At 39.3% G+C, this 24,337-nt stretch overlaps 1 protein-coding gene and 1 long non-coding RNA gene across 2 annotated transcripts in view; one reads left to right on the top strand and one right to left on the bottom strand.

The window, feature by feature from the left end:
• The window catches only part of LOC131547365 (uncharacterized), a 53,987-nt gene that overhangs the window by 19,736 nt on the left and 9,914 nt on the right, over positions 1-24,337 (top strand). The window lies entirely within an intron of this gene.
• On the bottom strand, positions 13,799-16,726 carry sox1a (SRY-box transcription factor 1a). Its single transcript, XM_058787896.1, has one exon. It carries the CDS (start codon positions 15,388-15,390, stop codon positions 14,380-14,382), a length of 1,011 nt encoding a protein of 336 aa, XP_058643879.1. The 5' UTR covers positions 15,391-16,726; the 3' UTR covers positions 13,799-14,379.

The raw sequence follows: 24,337 nt of genomic DNA, 5'->3' as shown, positions 1-24,337 counted from the left end.
AAACCAATGAGAGAAACAGAGAAGGGAGTGAGAGAGGGAGAGCGAGAAAGAAGCTGATCAGATGATTATTTCAGCGGAGCAGGATAAGTGGTTGAAACGGAGCCGTGTTTGTCGCTGCGCTGCGGGTGATCAAGGTGAAGAAGGAGAAAAGGGCCGGCCACGCCCCCGAGCACACCTGAGATTGCGTTACCTGCCGTCTCTCAAGCGTCATACTGGGAGCGTGGAAACCCGAGCGCAGCCACGAGAAGAAATCTGGCCGTCAGTCAAGTGCTTTTGTTTGCAGTTCTACGAACAGGCCAGATCTGGTTTCTCTGCTCCAGAAACAAGGAACCTAACCAGAAGAACAGCAGAAGAGCATCTGAATACAGCTACAAATTTCCCAGACTAAATCATTTGCCACAACAGACCCGTCTCTGGAAACTTGAATAAATTGGTTAAAAAAAAGGTCACTCTTTATTTTACCTGTCAAGGTCAGTGCCAACTTACCTTATGAAAGTTTCTAATTTGGCTGACTTCAATTATATTTGCACATTTTTAAAACATTTTTGAAGGTTGTAGAAAAGATATCACAGTGTCCTGGCAAATATCTCAATCCAAGTTAACGTGCTTTTATAAACACTATGGGTTCAACTTCATCCAAATCTCAGGTTGTGGACACAATGTCATGAACACAATAATGCCAGGCATGCTTCATGGTCATATTGAATTCGGAGAGACTTTAAATTATTAAAATACTTAATCATCTGCGCACATTCCTGAGGGAGGAAAAATACTTCTGATGCTAAGATGGTTTCTTGCATGTGAAGATGTGAAAAGAAAATACATAATATTTTAAGTCATTCAGATGTGATTGTATTTTATTCGCTTATATTCAGTCAAAAATACTGAGCGATTTATATGAAATACTTGAGAAAAAACACAAATGATCTAAATGATTTGGGAAAGATACTTTAGATGCATCAGCATGCATCTTTTGATTTGGGCTTTTCCATATTGCCCCTCTCTAATTACACCCATTAGAAAACAGCTGGACATTACAGGACAGAATGAAGGAGTAAATGATTAGAGAAAAACAAGGCACTGAGCGAGAGGTGGAGGGAATTAGGTAGAAGAGAGTGACGGAAATTAAGCATCTGATGTAATAGGACACTGTAAGTAGGCAAGTGAAAGCCTCCTCCTTTCCTCCTTCAGGGATAATTGTTGTTTAGATATACTTTTACCCGCGTCTCACTCTCAGGTCGTGTTTATACAACTTGTTATTGTGGTTTCTCTTTGCCTTTTCTCCCTCTTTTCCCTCTCCCTCTTCCTCCTCTTCTTTGTACTTTCTTGCTAGGGGAAAATCTGCGAGGCTTGCTCGCTGGTGCCAGCAACAGTTAATCCTTTTCCAAAGCACCTTAACTATGCTGGGAATTCTGCAGATGCTAAATAAAACAACGGGAACAACCATGCACTTAACACCAGCTCACGCTGGCAAGAGTGCCTCTGTCTTCAGATGCTCCGTTTTTTCATAAGTAGTTCAAAACAATCTGCTGTTGTGTGATAACTGTGTGTTTCTCTTGAGTGAGCTGGTAGCAGGGCCGCGCTGGGTTCAGCAGCACCGCCTCTAATCCCATTACGGCCGTTCACCTCAGATTACATAAAATAAATCAGGAAATATGCAAGGAGGAAATAAGACATTTCTCTGCATTAGTTGACCTAAAGTGTCAAGCATTGATGACCGTCACATTACGAATCAGCTTTTTTGTGTTTGTGTTTTACATTGTAAGGCAGTTTTAAGTCATGTAAAACATTCTGTGTAATGTAAAAAATATATACACTACCAGCTCACTCTCTATATATATTTATATTTTTTTTTTTTACTGTTATGTTGATCAAAAGTGACATTTATTAAAAAAAATAAAAAAAAATCATATATATATATATTTATATTTATTTTTTATATTTTTCCCTAATAATTGCAGTTTTGTTGAACTTTGTTAATCAAAGAATCCTGAAAAATGTCTACTAAAATATTAAACAGAACAACTGTTTTCAACATGGATAATACAACATGTTTCTTGAACACTAAATCAGCATTTGTGACCCTGGACCACAAAACCAGTCTTAAGTCGCTGGGGTATATTTGTAGCAATAGCCAACAATACATTGTATGGGTCAAAATTATAGATTTTTATTTTATGCCAAAAATCATTAGGATATTAAGTAAAGATCATGTTCCATGAAGATATTTTGTAAATTTCCTACAGTAAATATATCAAAACTTAATTTTTGATTAGTAATATCCATTGCTTAGGACTTCATTTGGACAACTTTAAATGTGATTTTCTCAATATTTTGATTTTTTGCACCCTCAGATTCCAGATATTCAAATAGTTGCATCTCGGCCAAATATTGTCCAATCCTAACAAACCATCATCAATGGAAAGGGTATGACAGAGGTATTACAAGGAGAAGGTGACTTTTCAGGACATTACCCCATGTCCCCACTTTTCAAAACGCTTATAAATCACACAGAATGGAGTGTATTGAAAATCTGAAATAGCACAAAGTTTACTTTAAGGGGTAGAGTTGGTGTATAGGCAATATCACGTACAGTTTGTACAGTATAAAAACCATTACGCCTATGAGATGTCCCCACTTTTCACAAAAACAAACGTGTGTGTGTGTGTGTGTGTGTGTGTGTGTGTGTGTGTGAGTGAGAGAGAGAGAGTGTACATGTATGATATACATAGATAGACAGACAGACAGACACACACACATACCAGTTATCAGTTAACATACCAGTTATGACAGTGAAAAAACCCCCCCGCAAAACTGTTTCATAAAGTGGCAATCATCAATGCTTGACTCTTTTGGTTGTTTGTTTACTGAAGAAGCTTCCTACAAAAAAGATATTAACTAAAAAATATTGTTTTTAAAATAAATTAATTTATCTTTGTTGATAGTACTGCTGTTGCTAGTAACATGGAGAAGTAAATTGCCTTCAAACATGAATGAGTTTACAAATGTTGTACCGATAATCATATGAGGGATTTTAATGTGATCAAATGCAGCTTAACAGCCTCCCCCCTTTATATCAATCTAAATTTCTCATTTTTCTACATAATTTTTTTCTTTGCTATGAAAGGACATGGGACTTTTTCGTACCCTGAAATGCAACCATCAATCAGTCGTGTTGTTTGGAGATCAATATGATTTAGTGAACTCTCACTCATGTAGACCGGGTTGGAAAAATAGACTGTGGGAACAGGTGTAGTTTCAATACAGCGCTCATTATCCTTGAGTGATGACCTTCAGTGGCATACTGTACTCCTCTGTAATCATCCTTCACTCTCCATCTCTTTCTCTAAATGCTAACTGGAGCCTTTCAAAGCAGCCAGTGAAAGGCAAAATTGGCCTATTGAAGAAGTTTATTAGAAATTGATCTACTCTTTTCAACTCACACAGGAGCCAGAAGACTTCGAAAACTTGTACGGACATGACACGATCACAACGCGGTCGCATTCACGCTCGCAGCCGTCCTTTATTTGAGGAGTCACCTTTAGAACGGTGGGTCAGAGGAGCGAGACGTGAAAAGTCATATAACGTGTATGCAGTTAATTATGTTAATGTAGGAACTGATTGATTTTCGTAGCAGGTTGTCTGGCAAATTGAGGTTTATTTTTATGTGCTTTGGCATTTATGTCCTGTTATGGAGCTGTACGGTATTGAGAGATATTCTAAAGTAACGTTAATCTAACCATATGCTCAAGGTTATCTCATGAAGTGGTCTGTTAAAGTTTTACCTGTGGCCTATAACACTCGATCCAGCTCTTATCATTAAACTTAGGGGAGCGAGAAAGAGGTGCGGGAAAAAGACAGATAAAAGAATCTGAATGACTTCATGATAAAAGAATGACTTCATCTGTGCCTGTAGGGGAGTGAGGTGCGAAATTAAGGTCTGCCTTTTCACACAGGAGTGGAAACTTTTCCATCCTTGTGTGTTGGTAGAGAGTGTGTTTCCTTTAATATTTTCTTGAAAACCATAAAAAAATTTTTCCAGGAATCTTTGAGCATTTATTTGTAATAGAATTTTTTCTAACATTATGTCTTTACTGTAAATTTTGATCAATTTAATGCACCCTTATGAATCAAATTTTAATTTATTTTTAAGCAGCACAGCTGTTTTCCACATTGATAATACATTTTTATTTGATTTCTGAATTTCTGATCATGTGACACTGAGGACTGGAGTAATGATGCTGAAAATTCAGCTTTGCCATCACAGCAATAAATTACATTTTAAAATATAGTAACATAGAAAACCATTATTTAAAAAAAAATTATTAAAAAATTGAGTGCTACAGCAATGACATCAAAACTCAAGACTAATTCACCACTGGTTTTCTCTAGATTTCCCGATTGGTATAATGGGGCTTTTCGATTCAGGAGTAAAATAAAGCCTGTGGTAAACATAACTAGGTGATACTTGATGTTTTGATCTACAACATGAATTACACACACCCATGCCAAAAACATGAATTTTGAAGAATGTGATTATTAAAAAAAAATATATATATATATATATAAAAAAAGTTCCTAATAAGTAACTACATAAAAACAGCGTGTGCAGTTTATGTTTTAGAGCAAAACTGAAAAACCCCATTAGGGAAATCTCAAGGGAACCACTGGTGAGTTTCACCAAATTTACACTGCAAAGGTGGCACAGAAGCACTTCTGAAGTGGCATTTAGGTGTCTTTACACTAAGGCTGATTTATACTTCTGTGTCGAACCTATGCCGCTGTTTAATGCTGCTCAGATGTTGTATAAAAACATTTATAAAGCAATTACAACTCTGATGCTTGGGGCTGAGGTGGGTCATGGCAGGCATAATTTAGTCTGGCTTTTATGTGGCATTGCGTCTTTACACTGAATTTTGAGCAGGCACAGAGCCTTAACATGCCTGTGTAAAGATGCCTTTAGTCTTGCAGGTTTTAACATTATGGCTGCACTACTCAATATTACTTTTTTTGGATCAAATAAATGCAGCTTTGGTGAGCATTTTTTCACAAACATTAAAAACAACAAAAAAACACCTAAAACTATACAGTTTTGAACTTTGGTGTAATTAGATCAAAAGGTGAGAATCTGTTTTGATTCAACCTGAACGCAATTTCAAAGGGCATCAAATGTGTCAGTATGCAAGGTCATTGTTACAATGCTGTTATCCTCTTTAGCTGCAATTTTGGTTATCTTTGAAAGCTATATTTCACTGACCCTTGTAAAAAGGATCCTGTGTCCATCACATTGATATTGTAATCTAGTCCATCTAAATGGCTGAGTCTGTTGATCACTCACTGTAAGGGGTGTCAAAGGTCAGCTGCAGTAAGAGCTATCAGTGACATCCAGAGGAAACTGAGTCGTTGTTTCTTATGGTCACCCCCTGACCCCTCATTAACCTAATCTCCTCTACTTAAAATAATCACCAAATTGTGTGTGAGAGTGTGTGTTTGCCCGTGTTTTTGATTGAGAGAGACAAAATGCCTATGGATTTTTGTTTGCATCTGTGTATTGCGTACACTAGAAGATTTCTCGCCTAACAGTGTAAAAGGATTGGCTTTTTTGGCAGAGGTCTCAGGTATTGGCTCTGCGCCTCAAAAGAGGAATAACAGCTTTTCGTCAGCCCTGCAGAGAAATACTGCCACATTAGAAACAGAGTCGTTTAAAACAGCTCTGCTGCTCAGCGTATTAAGTCCATCAGCCATAAAGTCATCATTGTGTTTAAGGTTACTCTTCACAGAAACTGCATTACTCTTTTTTTCAGCAAACACATTAGAGGTGCAGGGCCAGAGTAATACGCATACTCACAAGGAGCTGACTGAAACGGAGACCAGCATGTGCATGAATCACCGCAGTAATAGCTCATTTTACTCAGCTCACACTTTCGCTGGGAATTTGGCCTCAGTGCATGAGAGTACTGACTAAATGTTCTGAAGATGAATTACTTTTTATTATTACTAGCAAGTAATTAAAATTAATTAACTAAATTAAAAAAGAGTGAACAGGGAAACAGGGAAAGATAAGTCATCCACTGGAAAGTCCACGGGAGTTACTCGGTCAGAAAACCGTGTGAATGCACAAACTGTTAAACTTTCTGTTTATTACAGCCAGATGATTCAAATCCAAAGTATCATGTGTGTGTTAATGCCAATACAATATGACCACTCCAGATATTTTTAAATCCTGTTCTGACTGATTTTTTAATTGCAGGAGATCTTGGGAAAGAAATGTAATGTTTTATATTATTATACAAATTATAAATATTGTATACAAACACACACACACCTATAGACATTTAATTTAGCATCAAATATGGTAATGGACTATCAAATATGTAAATACAGAAATTCACACATTTGAGCTCCCATGTTTATTAATTATTAATAATAAATTAAATGTGAAACATTATTTCATAAAATACAATATTTAAAAATGTATGTTGTCAGGTACAGAGTGTAAGCATGTGTGTCTAATTCTGTATTTTTTCAGAATTATTTCTGATGTCCATCGCCCTTTGAAATGGGGGTTAAAAACCATTTTAACTCTATTCTGGCTTTGGTGAATGTATAATGGGAGGATCATAACATGGCATGAGCATATTACACCCCTGCCACATGTACGTGTGTGTGTGTGTGTGTGTGTGTGTGTGTGTGTGTGTGTTAATTCAATAAACACACACTCACACAATGAAAGGTGGCTGGTCATTCTGATTGACCTGAAGGTTGAACTCAATCTAAATGCATTTTTAAGTATTTGAGGAAAGTAACCACTAGGGCTAAAAAAAACCTTTTTATATGAACACAGGGAGTCCATCTATATGTACTGTAAGTGCTGAAACAATTAGAGGGAAAGCTGCTTATTATTCACAATATGAGTGCAACCTTACTTACACCAGGGGCTTGTCGCTGCAGACCACAAACTAACTGCAAAATCATTAAAAACAATACAGTCCATGTACCGATACCGTTTTTTTCCCCTAACATTGAGCACAATACGCTGCAAAACAAAAAAGAAATGTATTTTGGTAAATGCTTTGAGTAGAAAAGATATCTCTGTGTTTAGTTTAAACGATAACTTGAGTGCAGTCGTGCTGCGGGGGATCTCATTAAAGCTCGTTGTAGAGCCCCAGTCTTGATCTGAGCCAGACAGGCCATGTGTTCAGTAGTAAGGTGCACTGAAGCTAGTACAGACACACATAAGCTTTTTCAGTGTTAGAAGAACAAAAAAAATTATGCACCAAATTTCGGCGTATTCTGCCAGGAACCTATGCATGCATAAAAGTGAGTCTCTGTAATGCATGTAAGCAGACACTAGAAAGAATAGGCTAGTGTGAAAGAAGGAGGGACGGGGAAATAGACAGGGGGCAGCAGCAGCAGCAAAGAAGCAGTTATACAGCAGACAAAAGAGGACACAGAAGCGGGAAGTAAGTTGCTGAGCTAGAGCACCCAGTGCAGTGAAAACGTGGCAAAAAGCCCCATCCCATTACAATGTCATTTCAGCCCAGCACAGTCTTTAAGTAATAACACTCAGTGGGGTGTGTCATTATCACCCCTAACCCCGCTGCCCCCAATCCGTCACGCAGTCCTCAGGGCAGGTACTTCAACTGTCACTGACTGTCCACGCGGACTCCATCCACTTCTACAGCTTTAGCCCGTGCTGCTGTACACGCTTCCATATCCTTGCCTGTCTTTATTTTAAAAAAAGGGGCCCATACAGCCAAGAGCAACAAAATCAATGACCAATCCATAAACATCAACTTCTTTTATTGTTGTTTCTTTCTGTCTCTCTCTCCCTCTTTCAGATGTAAAAGCAACACAATCAGACACAGTCAAAGTTTATCCCATCACAAAATACAGAAGCACAGTGGGACTCCAGCATCGGTAAAACACAAACAATTCTCAGGCCTATTTTCTGACCCCTGCTGAGAAGAAGGGCACCTTGTGAGATGGGTCAAACTAGATGCGAGAAAAAAGTAATTTACAGTTAAAGTTGTCATTCTTTTTGTATATTTGCCACAAGTTGTTTTCTAGGCGCATATTTGATCTCAGACTGAAAAATGGGAGAAAGCCAAACAAAAACAAAGACTGATCAGTACCAAGTAACTAGGCTCGTAAAATGGCACAGTAAATAGATTTTTCAAATAACTACTCAAAATCTTTGTGTCTGCATAAACGAATTCAAGTCTGCCTTTGTGCTAAAATATCTATTATTCACCAAGTGATATGCTTATTACTTTGAGTTCAAATTTTCATTCGCTATGACAGGCAGGACTAACATATTCATATTCTTTATTGGTTTTGTCCAAAAACCTGAGGCACTAACTTTGACCATCAATTTTAAATTCAAAGAACTCACACGAGAGTCGTATGCAGAGGCGAGGCTAATCGATGTATAAAGAGGCGGAAAGAAAGAGAAAACGCATTACTATTTAGCCGGCTACTGATAAACTTATTAACTTAGATTTATTTGAAGATTTGTTGCTTGTGCTATAGCCCAAAGAGAACTTATGCGGACGTGTGTTTGAGTCGCGTTCATTTCAGGACCTGGACAGCTCCTCAAAAACTTCAGAGCGCGTCTCATTTATCTCTTCAGCTGTAGCCCAACTATATGGTTTTTGATCTAAACTGTCAACTTCTATGGGAAAATCGCGAGTATTTCAAATTCCCTTCCTGTTCGCACAGACTTCGGCTTACAGTAGCGTTGTGTTGGAAGTGAAGGAAGAGTGTATTGGGAGAGAACAGTAGCATTGCAGCTGCGCTGAGCTGTGAAATTCGCCGAACAATTGGGATCACTGTTCGTCTTCCTCTCGCCTTTCCCCTCAATTAGCATAGTCCGTTGTGGTTGATTGACTACCATAGCCGGGCCGGGTAAGTGCTTTTGTCCTCTAATCACATGAGGACCGCAGGGGTGACAGGACACAGGTGAGGCCAAGACTGCAATAGATTTATAGCATATTTATAAGGCTAAGCATGGGAACTGAAACATGCCTAAATCTCAGAGACCTTTGCCATTTGTATAATTCAGGAATCAAAGCCAACATAGTCTTGATCTATAGACTGCCACAATATGGTTACTTCCGAGTCCCAAAACCCACGCAAAACGGCTTAACGGGACAATCCGGGGCACGGGAGAAACTGATTGTGAATGGGTGTTTGCGCCCCGCTGATCTCAATTAGCCCTTGTTGACTCTGCGGAGGATTAAATTAGCCGCATAAAGTAAGCCTGAGCCCTCACTCAAACTGAGGAAATATTGGCAGAACACATAGACTCTCCATATGTGCACGGTATTTTGTTGTTACGTTCCGAATATTTCATAAGTAATTATTTTAAAAGTTTCATTGTGGACAGTGGTTTTAACCTAATTAAAATGAAGGGGGGGGAGGGGGAAGAATATCTTTTTTTTTTTTTTTTTACTAACTAGTTAACAACCACACACGTTAATAGCTAATACTTCAACATGACAGAACCTCTTCTTAAACCCCAACAGAGCAATAAACACGAACAAGCCTGCCCTTTGTTTCATATTGCTCTAAAACACATAAATTAACAGTATTTCAATACTACTCTCTCCATTCAGTCCTATGCAAAAGCAAGCTGGAAGCTGAAAAAGCTATAACAAAAATGAACACCAAGTAAACTTCTGTGTTACAAATTTACGTGGAATGAGCGAAATCAAATTGTTACAAACTGTTGTAATTAAATAATTGTATGTAAAGTGAACAAGCATATAGACTAAAAGTGAAATGACATGGGCCTAATTTTATTCAGAAAGCAAAAGCATTCAAAAGTGTCATATCGCCCACAAGTGAGCTACCACTGGGCTAAACGGAGCAAAAACTACGAGTTATTAAACTTGTGAGAGGCAACAGGAAGCAGTGGTAATACTGTAGGCAGATGCGTCGCCGCGCCCTGATTATTATTCCCGCCTGTCGCTTTGCTGTAATGAGCGCGTGGCCGACTGTTGGCGCGCTGATTACCGGTCCTTGGGGATCCTGTGTTTTTCCTGAGTAATTGATAGTTAGACTCCGCTCTAATTAAATACGCTGTCTGCTTCATTGATGTAGATTTTTCGCACCAGAGAAATGAATTGGGCACGGTGAGGGAGAGCAGGCCTTTACGTTTTATGAATCGTCGTTAACCCCGAACCCCATTTTACGCGAGACGCTAGACTGGGCTATTCAGAATGCATATGGCAAACATGAAAACAGAAATGCGTTTCCGATGCTAAGGGTGGCTACAGGCATTTCAGTTCACTGTCCTGAGGAGACTGGGCATCGTTTTAATAGGCCTTCGGAAAGTTTCTCCTCCCTTCCCTTTTCGCTCACAAGGGAGAGGACATTTAAGGTGTTCTTTTCCCACCAAATCCCTGGCCGCTTCGCGGGACGCTTTGCTTTTTGTGTGGTCTCCCGGCTTGTCTTGCTCTGTCACTATAACTCTGAAGGGTTGCCCCGGTTTCCCGCACACCTGCGTGGCTGCCCGGTCCCTTCAGGAATTCGCTGGGGCTTGTAATCAGCTTTGTGGAGCCATTGAGTGCACGGCTCAGTGAAACTTCCCAACCTCACAGCGCGCTGGACCGCTGAATGGGAGTCACAGCGTGGGGCGCCTCTCCAAGCAGCGGGCCTGCCAAATTCCAGCAGAGTCTCTCACAATCATCCTTACACAGACCTCTCTGCCGAACACGAGGGCGAGAGAAAGAGAGAGAGAGAGAGAGAGAAAGACAAAACAGACAGTTAAGGTACGGAAGGCTAGTTTATTAAACAAGCAGTTTGCTTCATAAGCGCCTTGAAAATTCATATATAGCCTTGCATCGGTCAGCTAGCATTTTTTCTTAGATAAAGCAGTCTAGACTTTCTGAACAGTGCTCGTTTTATAATGGTAATTGGATTCTCAGTGATGCACAACAACACGAGAAAATCTGTGAAAAGCAATCCCATGGGTGCATCACTAAATTAGTCCACTGAATTAGCCTACTGTTTGCGCTTCCGAGCAATAATGACGCAATTCAGACAAAAATCGTACTGAAACTTATGGGGCTGATTTACATGCGACAATACCCGGGCCCCTGGTCTGCGTCTGGCGCGGTTAAAAGAGACTGTTGGTCACGGTGGGGAACAAATAATTTATAATTAGCTGAAAGACAGCAACATTTTGGTAAATAAAAGTTTGAACAAAGTTGCTTTTTCGTGGCGTTCTGCATACATGCTTAAATTACTGCTCCGGAATCGCAGGCTGCAGAAATTACGGCGCAGCATCTCGCCTCTTGGAAGGGCGCAGGATTAAGAGGCAGCAAGATTGTTAAACATGTCAACGTGTAATTGCACGATAAGGCCCTCGCGAGGAATTTATTGGCCCAGTTGCTATTTCTATTCCTCCCTAATCTCGTTCAGCACATTCGTTCCGTGCAATCTGTCTCCGTAATCTTCTGTGACAGAGCAGCGACCAATAGCAGCGTACCGGGTTTTTTGGAGAAGGGAGAAAATATGCAGAGGCGTGATAAAGTGATGCTAATTATCCCCATTTAGGACAGCGAGTGCAAGAGATCGGGAGTTTTCGTACGAGCCAGCAGTGCTGATGGCTTCCCAGCACAGAATATATCGGTGGCTACAAGATAAGGGTATCGCACGTTGAGACGATTTATTGGTTCGAGTCCACCGCCACCCCTCCCACCTCGCACTCCATCCCACCCCGCGTGCCTTCCCCTCTTTTGGCGGGGTAGTAAATTATTTTGGTTAAATTTACCAGAACGCTTCTCTTTAACCTGGCAAGTGCCGTGACGTGGTTCTCTGCCTCTCTATTTTCGGCGCTAATCCGTGTAGTTTTTCATCTGCAGATAAATACAAATGGCTTCTGAGTGGACCTTCTCATGTGGAGGGGAAAGGAAAGTGTGGGTTCGGAATTATGGACAGTTTAATTTAAGATCATGAAATTATCATAAAAAATTATAACTACATTATAAAGGAAGAGCAACTCGTACAGTCTGTAAAAATAAAAATAAATAAATAAATATATATATATAAAAGATTTAAGGTCATATTGCACCAAGATCGTTCGGTTTTTTTTTTTTTTGATGTACCCTATATTACAGTTATAACACTCCTGATCTTGTTCTGCTTCATATTTATTTCAAGTGTGTGAAGTGGCACTTGCAGACTTGAAGGCCTCACACGCGCATCCCAAAAAGAAAAAGGCCGTCTGATGCCATAGTGTTGCGGCTTTGCACTTCTGACACTTGTTGCTAAACTAGCCCCAGGGAGACAGCAGGTAATTGTAATAACCTTTGACTCTCTGTCCCAGAGGTCAGCGTCTCTGCTGGCTGATCCCGGTAACTGTCTCTGCCTCAAATCACATTGTGTTCAACCACAGAGGTCTTAACGATTGATTGAATTCTTCATATGCAGGGAATCGAGAATAAATAACGAACGCAATACAAACGAACTAGTAAATAGCACGAAATGAACACGGTTACACTTTACATATAATCAGAGACTACAGACAGTGTTAATGCAGCCTATAACAGAAATATGTAGTTTTTATTAACCGGTGGGCCTCAAACATATTTTATGTGAAAATGAAATCTACTTTTAAAAGAGAACATGGGCTCTTCATAATACAAAATAATAGAAGCACCTCGAGTAAACAAAACAAAAACAAAAAATCGTTAAATAGATTGTTTTTAAACACGCATGTATACTGTTTAACATAGCCTAGGTGAATTACTTTTCTAAATGATTTTTTTACACAACAAAATCTACCCATACACAACTGATTCATTACTATCCAAATTATGACTCTTGTGGATAAAAATCAGGTTTGCTATTTTTATATAGCCTATATATTTAAAAAAAAAAAAAAAAAGAGCCAGTTAAACAAAATGTGAACTGAATTGTAAATATTTTTGTGATAAACGAAATAACAGTTAATCCAATTTCATTGCACGAAAGGTGAAGCAAGTTGTCAAGCCCTTGCCTAAATGATACACATATAATGATAGTTTGTTTTCATGCTTCAAGTACTCAGAATTATACACCTTAGGTAGCAATCAAAGTTTACAATGGGAGAAGCAATGATTAACTGAGTACAGAGCTACATCCTAATTATTTAAGTAAACAAACAATTCAAATGATGTATAAACAGATCTGAAGTCTTGTATCTTTAGTAACGAAACACTGAATTTTTGCAAGGGGTTTAACAATATTCAGGTACGTTATCCTATTTTATTAATGCAATACAACAAAAACTAATAGTATTCTCTAGTTTTTTAAACTCTCTTTACTTATTTTGAATTATTATTTATATATTATTAATTTACCTAAGCAGACGGCTGATTATAAAAGGCAATTGCGCTTGAATTAATGACACACATACATTTTAAAGCACATTTTTAAAACGTAGGCTACATTTAAAAACAACATTAAACAGGCCTGTATAATTTTCCCTTATCTAATAGGCTAAATATCAGTTGTAAGAAATTATTCACGTTCCTGACGTGTAAGATCAAGTATTTCGAAATTCGTTTTCCCTGTTTTGATGCTTTCAGAGATCTCACGTTGAAGCTTGTAAAATACACACACAAAATGAAAGGTCTTAAGGCAAAATAAAGCATTAGTAATATCTTCCGACTGATATTTTGTCTTCAATCAGCGAAGAGAAAGTGTCCACTAGATAGTGTGGTAAATCAAACACATGTTAAATGACAAAGTCTGATGAATTAGGTAACAAAACTAACACCAATTTAGAGCAGAGTAACTTTTTCTCCAATTTTATTTAGACCATGAATCAACGCAAGGTTAAGATTTGAACTGGCAGGAATGCATGTCATAAATTATGTACAGCAGCAGTGACGTGCCAGTCTTTTGAAATATTAAAACTTATTCACAATTTACAAGAAATATTACAACATAAATCTGGTACATTAATCCACGTGTACAAACGTTTTGGTAAATGTAATAAGCAGGAAACTCTTTATGGGCTCTCAAAAACATTTCATTGAGTTATTCACGCTAGACTTTTGTTATTATCAACTCAAAAGTCAATTTGCACAGAAACTTAAATATTTAAAGAATAACAGTATGTCGCACATTTCTTGGCGTAGCCAGAAACGCTGTCAGAATCATTTTTAAAGACGTCATATTTAAGCAATGTTTCACTGAAAGTGATACATCTGATAAGATCTCAGTTTCTCTCTGAACTGCAATCGAAACAATATTTACCTTTAATTTACAAGAACATCATAAAACATTCTGTACAAAAGTAGTTCAATGACAACCTAAAAAAAGAGGTAAATATTTTTGGTGGAGTGTTTCTGAATGCGCGTTACCCATCACTTTCCATCAGCTCTTTCAAATATGCGTCAATGGGACAGTTCCGTTTACTCCGGCAGTTGTGCTCTGATAGTGCTGCGGTAAGGCATGCAGTCTGCTCTGCACAGACGGATCCCCGGACTCGCCGGTCGGTAAATACATGCTAATCATCTCTCTCAAGTCTCCGGGGCAGGGGCCTCGGGAGTGTGTGGTCACCGGAGGGCTTATATTGGGTTCGGACTTGACGAGCGAGCTCAGCGTACCGATGGCGGCAGAAGAAGCGACGCTGGAGTTTTGATGCTGCGTGTATGATATCCCACCGTAGCCGGATGGAGAAGCGCTCATGTAGCTCTGGGAGTTCGAGATGGGGCTGTACTGGAGAGCAGTCATATCGTAGCGGTGCATGGGCTGAGGGTTGTGCGGGTGATGGTGATGAGCGTGGTGATGGTGAGACCCACTGCCTGGGTGCTGGCTGTAGGCGAGCTGCGCCTCCTGCATCATCGCTGCCGCTGCTGCCGCGGCGGCCACCTGGCCCGAGTAAGTGCCGTTCGCCCAGCCGTTCATGTGCGCGTAGCCAGCGCCGGCCGAGCCTCCGTGACCCCCAGGACTCTCCAACCTCTGGCCGACCCCTGCAGGGCTCATCCCGACCCCGCCACCCGCGCCGCCGAGCAAGCCGCCAGCCAACGAGTACTTGTCCTTTTTAAGCAGGGTCTTGGTTTTGCGCCTCGGTCTGTATTTGTAATCCGGATGCTCCTTCATGTGCATGGCGCGCAACCGCTTCGCCTCATCAATAAAGGGCCGCTTTTCAGCCTCTGACATCACCTTCCACTCAGCACCGAGTCTTTTGCTAATTTCAGAGTTGTGCATTTTGGGGTTCTCCTGAGCCATTTTTCGCCGCTGGCCTCGGGACCAGACCATAAAAGCGTTCATGGGTCTCTTTACGCGGTCTTGGTTGGCTTTGCTCCCCGAGTTTGGACCCGTTTGCCCCGGATTCGTGTTGGTTTGGGGTCCCGGGGAATGAAGGTCCGTTTCCATCATCATGCTATACATTCAAGTGGCTTAGAAGTTCTCAGCTAGCAGAGAAAAAGCATGAACTTTCGGCGCTCTGTAGTCCGCGCTTGAAGCAGGTGCCTCACAAGCCCGTGGAGCTCCGGTGAAATGTGGAATTTAGTTTATTCCCAAACGTTCGCTGTTAGTCTCGGGGTCTCTTTTTGCTCCTGTAGCCTGTTTAGTGTCGTGTCCGACTGCCGTTTCACATCCACATTAATTGAACGTGCATTTGAGTTACTTTTCCTAGTGGAGTTGAAGAGTTAGTTAAAGCGGCGGCCATATGATGCGTTTTGACAGCGATTAAAATGAGCGAGCGGCCAATGGCGTTGCAGTGAGGAGCGATTTGCATGGAGTTCGGTCGAGTGACGTCGACAACGAGGAAAGAACTAGTAGGCGGGGTGCGCGGAGGGTCAACACCGCCCCCTCCAAAGTAGAGTAAATACTGAGGTAGCAGTTTGAGCCTCTTCAATGGTTGCAATAAATGAACAAGAGGACAAATGGTAGATTTTATCCATTTAGATGACATTACAAGATACGATCTAATTCTTTATAATAACTGTAATAGCTCCAATGCTCCACTCGTGACGTCTTGCCAAATCATTGTGTGTATAGGGTAGCCAACTACTTGTCAGCTATGTTGATACAGTACACTGCATGCTGAATGTCTGGGAGTATAAAACTGTTAAAGGAAAAAAATCAGTCGAAATGAATTTTTCATAAGTGCACGTTGTAAAATAGAATGTCAAAAACGTAAATTGGATAAAACGACCGTCATTTCACTTCGCATTCAATTAGGCTACATCTTTTTTTGGCAAACATAATCAACACACAATTCCCACTAAGAAGTTTATAATTAGGCTAGTTATTCTTTATGAAAACCACAATATTTTAAGAGGTAAACAACATGATTTTAAATAGAGGTTCCTAAATCGAAGACACTGCCGTCTGGTGGTGCACTGCTAAGATTTTGAAGCGTGTATATAAGATGACTGTAAATTGGCATATATGGAAAACTCTAAAGTTATCTCGAAATAAAAAGGCAACATAGAAATTGAAAGACAATAATGAAGGCGATGACTGAAAGAAAGCCAGACTCATTTTTATTTAACTAGATACAATCGCATGACCGACCCCAAAAAATGTTCGTGAAACACGAGACAAAACTATTATTTTGCTATCAAGTTTGATTTTAAGTTGCATAAGATAAATAACTTGAATATATATATGCTGTAGGAACGTTGTCATATTTTTGAATATGTGACAAGAACGATAGGCTACTATATCTAATAATCAAAAACATGTTTTCACAAAAGATAAGGGCTTTTCAATTGCCCACGTAACAACAGTCTAGATAGCCTTTTTCATTTACTCAGTCATGGTGTCTAGCCACTGATTTTATGTTGATAAAATAATTATTTTCTGTGTTCTGTATTCTAATTAAAAAAAAAACAAAAAAAAACACCATTAATATTTTGAGAAATGCAATCATTTTATTAAAAGTACTTAACACATTAATAAATATGAAAGGTTTAACATTTTCATGTAGCCCATGTGTTTTGTTTCAAGTATGCCCACACCAAAGCAAACTCCACCAGCACTAATATGATCAATAATTATATACTACTTATATTAGTAGCCTAGATAGTATAGTATTTATTTGACTGTTTTTAATTTAAACCATAAAAATGTGCCATATAAGTTAACCTTAAAATGTAAATTTCAATTGAATTCAAAATGGTGTCATGATAATTCAAAATGTTTTCTTAGTTTTATGGTGAAGATTAGGCAGATTTAATAACAATAATTTTATGTTATTTAATACATTTAATTGTCCTTCGGATTAGAGCGCTAAACCACATTGTGACCCTCCTGGAACAACGTACCTTGTCAGTTCTCATTTTGCTCCAGTGTCGCGCTCTTCACAGAGTCTTTGTTTTGCGCGCGCTGGGGGCAATAGGGCACTGTTAGCGCACGTGCGAGAGCTGGGGTTACAGCAGTTATCCAAAACACATACGACTAGTCAAAAAAGGACAGATGTCCGTCTTATTTGAAAAAGAACGAAACAAACCTAAAAGTAAAAATGAAGTGACAGTTTAACTGTTGTCACAGGTGTTTGCGATCGTCCAGTTCACGAAACATTATTTAGGGGATGGGGGATGGAACAAGGGTGCGGGAATATAACCTGCTTTATGTAGGCTAATCCATGATCCCAAAATATCAATAAACGAAATAGGAATTGATTATTAAAAACCATCCAATTTAATAAAACAATACATTTTAATATTTGTAGTTCAGGTCTTCTTTTGACTATATGAGCTTTCAGTGTGTGTGTGTGTGTGTGTGTAACTGTTCATTAACAGGAAAGTGTTTCACTATAAAATTAAAGCGTGCTAAACTTGTTTGTTGCTGTAGCCTTGTTTAACCTATTTTGATTGTTTAAATCCTTTGTGTGGCTTTTCTTGTCTTGACCAGGGCTGTGGTAAGACGTTGGCTTATAGACGCTTGAAAATGATATCCTGTTAAACAAACGATTGTGACAATCTGTTGATCAAAACTCCAACTAAAAGTTATTTTCCTATAACAGTCACACAACCTAAGTTTTTATTTATTTTTTACAGGGAACAAAAACTGAGACTGTTTAATCAGCATTATACATATGAACAGACATTGGATCACACATTTTAATAGGCCTATAGATATTTAATTCATTTAATTAAATAGCCTACTGAATTCAAACTTCTAAACTTTATTTAAAGATCATTTAAATAAAAATACAAATTTACGGAGCAGTGAGCTGCTTGCCCTTGCAGGTTGTCTTTTAAAGCGGCAAATGTAAAAAGAAAAAGAAAGAAAAAAGCTTAGCGGTCCTAACTGGCTGACTTCCATCAAGAATTGTTCCGGCTAATGCTGTAAACACGAACGCGTGTTAAAGCGTTTAGATAATTATTTGTAAGTCTTCCGGTAAAATGCGACTTTGCCGACACTGGACCGACTGAAATACATCTCCGGACCGTCGTTGGAAAAAAAATAAATCGCGTTAATGTCTCTTATCCGATTTAGGCTACAGTTACAGACAGCACAGATCGAGTAGCATCATGCGATCAAGCTCTGTAAAACTGATCACAGCTTTCTGTTTACAGGCTTTATGGCGCAGTTAACGCACCGAACTTCTAATAACCAGTTAGTCAGGCGACATCATTGTCTCAGTACATCACGTTTCGAGACGAGAACATTAAATTACAATTTCTTAAAATATCCCAAAGTAAGACTTTCCCCAGAAGAGAATGCATATCCATCTAAATCTTGTTCTTAAAGCTATATAAACTTACGTTGCACTGTCCTTCATCTGCAGTGATGTAAAATCGTCCTTACCGGTTCTATCGCTGTCCTAACCCAGCCAAAGCCACTCGCCAGACCGCCATCCTTGCTAAAATCTACACTTAGTGTGCCAAGGCCAGCCATACCCAGCTCCCAGTCCCACCACTCACTACACACTGAGGAGAGAGACAAGAAAATGAAATTTATTATAGACTCTAAAGACAATTTCAAGTTATTGTTTCTCCCGGCGAAAGGGTTCCTTCTTACATAATAAAGCCCCTTTTGTGTGACGCGGAACAATACAAAACAAGTATTCTAATAAATAGCCACTTTTTTGTTCCCTCTCGAGGATGAATGGAATTGAGCAGTTGGGTTTGAAAGCAGCTGCTCGCGCATTCAGGAGAAGGGGGCGGAGTCCTGGCGCGAGGCGTCTCTCCTCCTTGGAAACGAACTTGAGGAACGGACCCGGCGGCAGCATCACCGAAAAACGCTCTGCAGCCTTCATTCCGACATCGGCACAAAGGTCTGCCCAATAACTTTGTACGCTCAATAACTTTAATTAACCCGGTCATTCTCACTCTCGCTAAACATGCGATTTGTCAGGATTTAAGGATATTCGTAAAAGAGCGAGCACTTTAGCTACTTACTGAAATGAAGAAGAAAAAGGCAGGCTATATACTGTAGACTATAATAAGTAAATACATTTTACAGAGTTTTTACAAACATTTTATTTTGCCACATTTTAAGTCCGTTGTTCATACAGTTTGTTGTCTTCATGATCCCTGTCTCCAAACTTTTTCAGGCCCCTTGGTGAACAGACACAAAGCAGGGACGCCCTGTTACAGCCTGGCCTAACATGTCTTTTGTGCTATATTAGTGTATTTAAAAGATTCGTGATGATAGCCTAATTACATAGTACAGCCATTAAAATAATCATTGATGTACAGTCATGTGTACATTTCTATTTGACATAAGCTTTACATACTGACTGAAGTTAACTTAATATCATATTTTTTGCTTAATGTATATTTTCATTATTTTATAAAAATAACAATTCCAATCAAACAATATCTAGCAGACAAGACCTCTGTTCTTGTACTTAAACTAGAATAATGCATAATAAAATTACAAAAATAAAAAATTATTCCAGTTAACACTTGTTCCGTATGACTACAGGCACAACTTTGTCAAAAGAGTGTATATATTCAGTAACTGTGAGATATAAGCCACAAACATGTTTTTAACAGCCTTCTGATGCCATTCAAGGCTTTTGAGCAGCAGCAGCAGCAGCTTGCCACCACATGGTTCTGACAGGCTTTCATAGAGTGGAAAGCTGTTGATTTGTAGTTTACATGAACTCACAGAGAGACACATCATTGCCATCTGATGGCACACTTTTACATTGCCTCCGGTCTACTGATGACCTGTCCTCTCTTAATACATGGGCATCTTTTCAGTCTCCCTCCGGCCATCAAAATTCACAACTTTTCAAAGCCACTGCCATGCTCGTTCAGGTAGGTTAAAGTATTGGGAATCAGTAGGGCTAACACATAACACATATGTGCGTGCTGCATGTGCAAGATAACATTTAAACCGCTATTCCACAAACCCACTTAACCTGACTGCAAATGCCATCTCACTACTCCAAAAACATGCAGCATGAAAAGTCCTTCCATCAGCTGCAAATATCTAATAGCATTTTCTCCAAGCAGGTTCTCCCTCTGCCTCAAGTTAAATGCTGTAATGACCACTTTAAGGATATACTCTAGACAGTCTAGACTTTATCAAATGCCTCATGATACCCAATGAAAAGAAAGCCTGTCACTTGTGAATACCTAAAGGCAAGCACTGCGGGAGAGTCAAACCATCACGCTCCAACACTGAGTCAGTTCGCAAGTCACTTTGATTCTGCACACTCAATCGAATTCATTTCTCCCTCGCTCATACATATTAAACATGGGACGAACTTCAACATGTTGATAGGAACTACACATATTTACACAGATTTAACCAAACAACCACAACAAAAGGCAATGAATATACTGAATAGCATTACGCTCTAGCATATAATGAACAGTGTTATGAAAAGTAATTACATGGCAACAGGCAGCGATTAGGTTTATCCATGTCTAACTGCCCTTAATTTTATGCCGAAATGTGCGTTCGAGCTCGGCGGCGGAGGAAAGCGCTATCCAGCACCATAGTATGTGCAGTGTCTTCGCCGAATCATTAGCCCCAAACAGAGACTTGTTGAGCCCCATCAACAGCACGACTCTGGGCTCCATCACTGCACAGTTCATTAATCTCTCACCATGGCTTTTCTGGCTGCCAGTGGTTAAACACCCCTCTCTGAGTATAGCTCTCCTTCACCAGGATACCGCTGTGTTAATTTCCTCTCTCTATTAGCACAGCGCGGTTAATCAGGTTTCCTCTCCCCAGTGGTGGCACGAGCGGGAGAGCGGCGAGCAGGTGTCAAGCCTGTCTGTGTTGCTTACGGCGGCAATCTGTCTCCCAACTTCACCACTGCAGGATAATGGAGGACTCATATGCAGCTGATTCTGCCTCTGCTATTGTGTCCAATCTGTTGCATTAAACACTTGGCACACGTAATTACAAATAATCCTGCCTTTTTCCCCTCTGCCACAGCTCTTCCCAGGCTCTCTCGCTCTCCTGTGTAAACAAACACAGTAACCCTTCACTAGCAGGCCTCATTAGTATTTGTCGATATCGCTCTGCTGGGTGGAATTATTTGCTTGTTTTAGGCAATTACGCTCTCATTATGAGGATTAGTTTGAGTGAAGTCACGTATGTTTGCCGATCATTTAGTTTAATCGAATGGTAACTCAATTCATCAAGTTTTATCAGTGTTAAATGAACTCCGAAAGCAAACTCGATCTGCTTGAATTACTTTACAAGGTTATGCTGAAGCCATTCGTTTACTGGACAGAAAGTGGTAGGAAATAAAATTAAAAATTTTTATGATTTTAAAATCACAGAAAATTTCTGAACTTGTAGTCAACATGTCAAAAGGATTCAGGGACGCAGCTCATGGTAAAAGTGAAATTATGTTTGATGGCATAACTTCCTCGGTCTGTTTACAGATTCATATGGTGGTGCAGAGAAAAGCACCCTGTTGATTTATGCATCATTAGCATAAATGCAAAATATACTGAAAGGCGGAACACATTTCGGCATAACCCTTTGTACTGAGATGAAACAGCAGTCACAACACGGCTTTGAAGGCTCCTCATATCTCTGTCCAGAGCTGTCTGCTGCCTCGTATGTTTTAAGACACACAAAAAAGGAGAGAGAGATGAGGCCATGAGACCAAAAGGGAAGAAAAATTGTGGGGTCAAATCTAAAAGCGTGTGGGGGCTTTTAAGTCCAAAGAGGTCCTCCTTTCCTCTCCAAGCCTGCCATCAAATACATCAACTTCACCAGCCTTGGTTGTGCTAACTTACCAAATCTCTCAAATTAAAGACAAAATGTGGCGGAGAGAAGTTGGATGTCCCAAATGAAGAAAAAAAAAAAAGAGAGAGAGACACATTTCTCTAAAAACAGTTTGGACACTTGGTAAGGAATGTTTCAGTACTAAAAAGTTTAAATGCACTAGCAAATGGTCAGTGCAAATGTTTACTAAACCTTACATAATCTTTATTCTGAAAATAAAATACATAATGAAAATATACAAACAATAATGTTTTATTATAATGTATATGCCTTATTATAATTAATATTATTATTATTACTGCTGCTGCTATTGCTACAACTTATATTATTATTAGTCAAGTTTCACAGTTTGGACATTTGGACAATTTTCAGTAGTACAACTTGTAAATGAATCACAGCAAATGGTCAGTGTAAATGTTCATTAAATCTTCAGTATTCTTTTTATTCTAAAGAAATAAAATATAAGAATGTAAATAATAATAGTTTTTAAATCATTTATAATGATTATATTTGGTTATGATTATTACTATTATTGTTGATAATGTACAAAACTATATATTTCTGAATGAGTCAAGTTGCAACAATGTGTAATTTAAATGTTAAAATACATATATAATACAAAATGATAATAATAAGGGATATTAATTATGAATTTTATTATTATTATTATGACATCCAAAACTTTCTAAATGACTCAAACTGCAACAATGTGTAATTTACTACAAAACAAACAAGGAAAGTGTGACTAGATTATGGTTTATAGAAAACCCAGGACATTCTAGGAATATTTGCAAAGAAAAGTTAACTTGACTAAGCTTAAAATAATGCTGCAGCTCTTCTCACTGGACATGTTAAGGTATTGCTGAAGATAATTTCATTAAAAGACACAGGATGTTCACTCAGAAACCAATCATCCATTATGCAAGAAAATCTATCCATCACACAGAGAGCGTATATACCCATTATCCAGACATCGATGGGGTGTTTTTCTTATTTTCATTTTTTACCCATCAATTACGGCAAGATTTTAAGCATTGTTCCACTCCTCAATTAGCCGCAACACCTTTTCCTTTGATTGATCCATAATGAATGTAATGGTTTTAACAGACCACAGACAGATCACTTAGAGGAGCTCTGCTAATGGCAGTGGCAGCTCCAGGGCTGGAGTGATGTCAGTTTCTCCAAGCCCCGGCTAATTAGACACTGTGTCGCTCATTACCCAGGTAATAAGCCCTAACGCTAATGGGTATCAGGCAAGACCCCCAAACACTAGAGAAAGGCAGAGAGAGGCGGGAGAGAGGACGGCAAAGAAGATGAGGGGGATGTTAACAGGGAAAGGGGTGAGACAGAGAGAGTGAGAGACAAGAAAATGTAAGCAAAGAGAAATCGTGAGAGAAATTTCATGATGGAGAAAAGAGCGCAAGATGAACGGATCTTACGGCGCTAATGCATTTCAATGCTATGCCTTTTAATATAGTACACCAGTGCTATTGGTCAAGCGTAAACATGTCATTTTCAGTACGAGCTAAAGGCACAATGGTTGCTATGCAGTGGATGGAGGGCTGTTGGAGAGGGGGGGAGTGTTGGTTGGGGGAGGAAGGAAAAGAAGGGGCTGGCATTAGAGAGCTGGAGCGATGGTTTCCTTGTTAACCACTTTCCCACTTAGGCCTTGTTAGCACCAGAGCTCTCAGCTGTACCTATTATTGGTGACGGATGCTATGCTTGACTTTCTGAGAATTACACAGACGCTCCCCGGTCTGCCGGATAAAGCCACTGCAGCCTTCGCTGCTCTGAAGAAACAGCATGAGAGTCGTGATGCTCCACATCATTAAGAACTTTGACATAACTGTGCTCCAGTTTGGAGACAGCAAGCTTTTCTGTATATGAAATCCTGACGCTATATAATATTAAATATAGTTCATAATGAGGTCAAACCATTTCTTTCCTTATAAAAAAAACTTCATGACTTGACTTAAAACGAGTTCACCCAAAAATGATTGACTCACCCGTATGTCATTCCAAACACTGTGTGATGTTCTTTCTTCTGTGGAACACAAGGACAGATAGTTGGTAAACAAACAGTTTTGGTCACTTTCATTGTATAGACAAAAATGTTTCAAGTCATACAACTTTGGAGGAGACATGAAGGCAGAATTTTCATCTTGTTTTAACTACATGG

This window comes from Onychostoma macrolepis, chromosome 09 (assembly GCF_012432095.1).
Source record: "Onychostoma macrolepis isolate SWU-2019 chromosome 09, ASM1243209v1, whole genome shotgun sequence".
Taxonomy (NCBI): Eukaryota; Metazoa; Chordata; class Actinopteri; order Cypriniformes; family Cyprinidae; genus Onychostoma; species Onychostoma macrolepis.
This window is presented reverse-complemented; position numbering and strand designations above follow the sequence as displayed.